Source organism: Schistocerca serialis, chromosome 4 (genome assembly GCF_023864345.2).
Source record: "Schistocerca serialis cubense isolate TAMUIC-IGC-003099 chromosome 4, iqSchSeri2.2, whole genome shotgun sequence".
Classification (NCBI taxonomy): domain Eukaryota; kingdom Metazoa; phylum Arthropoda; class Insecta; order Orthoptera; family Acrididae; genus Schistocerca; species Schistocerca serialis.
In genome coordinates, this window is record NC_064641.1 from 119460183 (window position 1) to 119466182 (window position 6000).

At 37.2% G+C, this 6000-nt stretch overlaps 1 protein-coding gene across 1 annotated transcript in view; it reads left to right on the forward strand.

Moving 5' to 3' along the window:
- Nucleotides 1-5167, forward strand: part of LOC126474189 (palmitoyl-protein thioesterase 1-like) — a 55741-nt gene extending 50574 nt beyond the window's left edge. The window contains exon 6 of the mRNA XM_050101652.1: nucleotides 3961-5167. Coding sequence (XP_049957609.1) covers nucleotides 3961-4086 — 126 coding nt within the window. The 3' untranslated portion in view covers nucleotides 4087-5167. The remainder of the gene's footprint in view (nucleotides 1-3960) is intronic.
- The last annotated feature ends 833 nt before the right edge of the window (nucleotides 5168-6000 follow it).

The following is a 6000-nucleotide window of genomic DNA, read 5'->3' on the forward strand; positions in this document are numbered from 1 at the left end:
AGTGTTAAATTAAATGTTGTGGTTCTGGTAGTGTTTGTTTATTTAATACAGAGTATCATAGACAACATTATCCAGTTTGATACCATCTATCTTGCCTTCTAGAAGCCATTATATACAGTTCCACAGTGTTCTTTAGTGAACAAAATGTGAGCATACAGAGTGCTGGACCAGTTATGTGATTGGATTCAGGGCTTCTTAGTTGGTAGACATCATCACATCATTCTTCACAATAAAAAATCATGAGACGTGAAAATAGCTTCAGCTGTACCACAAGGAGGCGTTATATATGACTGTTACTGTTCATGATATAAATAAATGATGTAGTGGATAATGTTGGACTCTCTGTGAAGATGTTCATTAATGATGATGTCATCTACAGGAAGGTCACAATGGCAGGCTGTAGTGAACTACGGGAACAAAAGCAGAGGGTTAGCTATTGTTGCTTGGACTGGGAATTAATCCTGACTGTAAATAAACATAACATATTGCTGAGAACCTGGTGAAGAGACCCAGTGCTACAACACCACTGGCAATAAATCAGTGGAAACAGAAACAACCGTAAAATATCTAAGAGTAATGTCCAGAATGATCTAAATGATCCCACAGAACTACTTGTAGAAAATGCTGATGACAGTCTAGATCCAATGGAAAAACCTTAAGGAAATGAAATCATCTGTGAAAGAAGTGGTTTAAAGAACTCTTGTTTCACTGAATCTTCAAACGTTTATCAGTTTGGGTCTCTTACAGATAGGAGTAATATTGGGGTGGGGGGGTCACCATAGACTTGTTTAATAAATGCAAGAGTGTTAGGGAGATGCTCAACAAACTCCACGAGCAGGCACTACAAGAGAAGTGGTGTTCCTTCATGTAGAGGTTTGCTGTTGAAAATCTGAATGTGTACATTCCTACATACAAATGTAAAATGAGTATGACAGGAAAATCAGAGATATTAGAACTCATATGTAGATTTAACCACAGTCATCCTTCACATGCACCATTTGCAAATGGAACAAGAACATAGGGAAATGATAGTAGTACTCAAATTATCTTCACCACACACTGTATTGGTGGCTTACAGAATGTAGATGTAAATGTAGATGACAGCCATACTGGCAATGAACTTGAAATGAAAGACTTTAATGGAATTACTTTTACCTTTTTTAGTTGTTGTATCACTTTATGATAAGGGTAACTAGATGAATTGAGAGTGATAGCTACAAATTGTAATTTAATGTAAATTCGTAATGTGAAAATTGGCTATATTGGTTGACTGTGTGTGTAACAATAGGAAGAAATTTGAATATGGGAGATGTACATGTTGAGAAGACTGGGCAAAATGTTTTGTCACATTATACTAAATATATTTTGTGAAAATTTCCTTGCATTGTGGATTACATGACCCATACATGAAGAAAACATTCAGTGCGCTGAATTAAAAAGCTCAAGTATATCAGTTGCTAGTATATCTTAAGATAGGAATTGGTAACCACAGTGTTATTTTAACATCATTGTTTGCTAGAAGGTATTATTCATTTAAGACTGTCACAAAACATTTCATACTTTTGACTGTCCCTTCAGGGTGCCAGAACTATAGATCTGTTTCTTTTATGTCAATTCATGATGGAACATTTTTGTGGTTAAAAATTCATTACAAAAAGCAGCATGGAGGGTGGAAACTGTGTAGAGTAGGGCGAGAGTGTGGAGTGAGAGAAGTGGGGAGCATAGGGACAGAGGTGGAAGTGGGTGTGGGAGAGGCTAGCAGGCATTGAGGCCAAGAGGATAGTGAGATTGAAGGATGTGTCATGAAGACAGTTTCCATCTACATAGTGTGGAGCAGCTGGTATCAGTGTCAAAAATACAAATGACAAGGTTTGTGAAGCAGCCATTGAAGTAAGCATGTTGTGCTCAGTAGCGTATTCTACCACTGAGTGATCAACTCTGGTCTTGGCCATAATTTGGAGCTCGTCATTAATTCAGTTGAACATCTGATTGATAGTCATGTCCATATAGAAGGCCGTGCAAAAGGCAAAAGTTACAGCAAATTTGCTGTATGATATGACTGGTTACACATGTGTCTCCCCCCCCCCCCCCCCCCTTGATGGAAAAGGACAGGCTCTGAGGTGGAGCCACCCCAAAACATATATTAAAATAAATTTCTCAGTAACGTGTTACAGAATTTAAATTATCAAAAGCCATTTTGCATATTTCCCATGTGGATTTAAATATCTCCAGTCAACATTTTAAGAACTGTTGGTATGTGATTTCACACGGTGTTTTTTGAACAGGTAGTAGCTAATCTTAAGGCTGCACCTAGAAACAGGGCTTAGCTCTGCGTGGCATAGGTTTGGGGGGAGGTGGCTTCCTCATAGTACAGCTCTTATGGGTGTGTCTAAGGCTCTGGTATTTCAGTCTAAGGGTGTCCTGCCAACCAGCACACAATTTTCACATTCCGTTACTTACGTCAAAGTTGCTGAAACTTTGCTATTGAATGTTTGTGTCTTTATATCTCTGTTAGCTGTGATGTGTCATTAATCAGTGTTTGGAAACAATGCAATATGAATCCATTGTGCAAGGTATCAAGTAAAATATTGAAACTTGTAATTAGGAAGAAAGTGAAGGAACTTGGTTTGCCCAGACCTAATGTAAACTTGAATCAAGTACCAAACTAGTGTAAATCCAGGCTACGGTATACATGCAATTTTAACACAGCAGTGTACAATGCAGCTGGATGGTTGCATGTGCTATGCCACTTAAAATGAATGTTTTTGTAATACACAAGTATAAATATGGTGTGTAAATTACAATGGTGAATGCTCCGGTAGCTCATGTCAGCCAGTCACAGCACAGGATTTGCGACATCATGGAAACATCCCTGTTCCATCACACAAAATTAGAACGCCACGATTTGACCACACAAAATATTGAAGTTTAGAAATGAAACAACAAGAAACATCAAGCATGCAGCAAAGTTAATATATACACTGCATTAATGATCTTTCCAAAACGCGTCTTGTAGTTCGATTTGTTGGGGGATAAGTTAGCTTCCTATATATTTTATCTTTCATTTAGTTTTTCATGTTATTTAGTAGTTCATTATGAAATGGAAAAAACATATGGCATGTAAATGCTTGGCTAGAGTATGATGATGTTTCTCCCACTCCTCCTGTAATTTTGGTTGTGGTGACAGACTGATTTGTAGGATAGCCCAACGTCTAGGTTAGCGCCAGTCGATAAACGTTGCAACCTTCCCCAGCATGGAAACATTGAGCCACGCCTGGAATAGGATATTCATGTGATAGAACTCTAATATGATGTGCTGCGGCCAAGAGTAGGGTTAACCACTCAGTGATAGAAAATACTGCTGTGCGCACCATGCTTGACAATGCCTGCTTCAGACCTTTAACATTTGCATCCTCATCCCTCATATTAGTGTCTCTGAACTGTGTGTATGGAAATTGCCTTTACAACACATCCTTTGATCCCAGAATCCTCCTAGTCTCGATCCCTGTTAGCTCCTGTCCCACATCCAATTCCACTCATATCCCGCTCCACTCCACTCACTTCTTCCTCTAAAGAAACTACTGCTTTGTTTGCCATTTCACCCTCCTTGTCCATTCCTCCATCTGCCTACACATGAGCCAACTCTCCAGTGCTGGAGTCCAGTCCTGTGCACTTGCCTTCCCCTCCCAGATGTTAGCCACTCTTCCCTCCGATCTTTTGTACCTCTCCCCACTTCCTTTATCCCCTGAGCCAGTTCGCCTGATAAAAGCACTCATCCTATTCAAGCTTCGTGGCAGGTACAACATAGTCATGTGGGACAATGTAGCCATTCTAACTATACAGAGAACTGTTGCCTTTACTCATTTCATTATGTATATTCCACTAAGAACTTTCCCTGATCGATAACATTTACTTGGAGTAGTGTGTGGGATGTAATCACTTGTTTTTAAATTGTTACAGGACCGTATAGGCCTAAAACAGATGGATAAAGAGGGCCGCCTAAAACTGATTGCAATTGATGGTAATCATCTGCAGTTTAGTGAAGAATGGTTTGTCAATACAATTCTTCATGGTTTTCTAGAATGATACTTTATCATTACAGGGAAATATTAATGAGTATAGGGGGATGTATTTCCTGCAAGTTTCTGAAAAAGTACAGTAGACTAAAAATATTTATTTTTAACTGCCAATGAATGCTAGAATGATGAATGTGAGAAATAGTAGACAAAAAAACCTCAACACATATGCATATCATTTTCTAAAAAACTAGTTAACTTCACTGTTTGGTATACTTTATTTTAAAAACAGTAATAATTGTGCAAACTTGGATTGTGTGTGTGTGTTCTTCTGATATGCATATTGAATGTTGTCTGTATTTATTATTTTGTTAACTGTGCCCAAACACTGTCTGCTTCAATCCAGAGAATCACCCTCAAAGCAAATATAGTTTTTACTTGTACTGTTTTTGGGAACACGTCAATCCTCATTATTTACAAGACTTGTTTTCTAAATCCTGAACAAATTTTGTGTGTTAATCTTGGCAGATGAATGCACACTTTGTATGCATCTTAATTCAGTGTAGACATTACGTAGTCTAATCTCAAGATTTTTGTAATCCTCTGTAATTTTATTGGCCCTTCTGGATTCCTTAGTGGCTGTGGTATGTCATGTTCTGATATCAGATTGTTTTGTGCTTCTGTGTAAATACTCTTTTTGTAATTTGGTGAAAATAAAAATAATGTAATGAAAACTATGAAAAAGCACTGCTTTATGCTTTTGTTTTGTACATTAAAGGCTTAGTGAAATGGAAGAAATGAAGACTGACTAGTGACAGAGCAGCCACAGACTGAACTGTTTCTGCTTTGTAATTTTGTAATGTGGCAGCAGAAAAAAATTAACATCTTTAGATAAGTTTCATGTCACTGATGAGTATATGCATGTTTGAATACAATTGAGTATTCTATGCATATGATGTAACATGCTGCTGTAAAAATACTATTTATTGGTTTATTTATGTATTATTTATTTTATTCATTTATTAAGAATTGCAGCCCACTATCTGAAAAGCTGTAACAGACTTTGCAACCTGTGTTTTTGCATGTAATAAAAGTGTAGATAATAAATATTACTCTTTAATAATTACAAATAACATATATAAAGTGATTAATTAAGGGTGTACAGCAGGTGATTTATTGCATTATTTTTTATGTTGTAAAATAGGCCATACATACAATCTGCTGGTCCTAGGAGCACAACTGAACTTCCATTCTGAATTTTTTGTGTATGTTACAAAGTAATGCGAGATAACTGGACTTAAATGTCTTTCTAGACCCTCTTAATTTCCCTAATCTGGGCCATTTGTGGCATCTATTCATAGAGACATAGGAGGATTTGTGTATTCTCAGTCATTGTGTAAAGATATGATTAAAGAGTGATCTTATTTGAGAAATAACTTTTGATACTTATTTTTCAAGTTTTTTTTTTCCCTCGTTTTTGATACTGCCAGTCTATCTTACATCTGCATACAAACATTCAGGTGGAATGTCGTAGTTCACTGTTCCTGGATACACATTTTTTGTAGCAATTCTTACACTATTTTACTGTACATCTTCGTACTCCACTTTGTCCAAGACATGCATAATTTCCTGACATATATGAGAACACGTGGAAACAGAAATGTTGAATTCTGATAGCTTCCTCAAATTATTCGCTTGTGTAGTTCCGAAACAATTTAGAAGCCTGGCATTTATAACATACTTTTGAACAGTTGGGGCATAAATTAACCCATGTCTTAGACCAGCCTTTGTACATTTTACATTACTATTCACTGACTAAAGAGCTGTAGTTTGAAAATCACAACTTGGATCCATGGCTTCATGGTGCCTGCTCCACACTCTAATCTTATAGTCAGCTCTTATCAACTGTTTTCCAGTTGTCAAGGGTACAGAGGCACTCACATCGGTCATCTGCAGCCATATCCCAATAACGTCAAATTTCGCC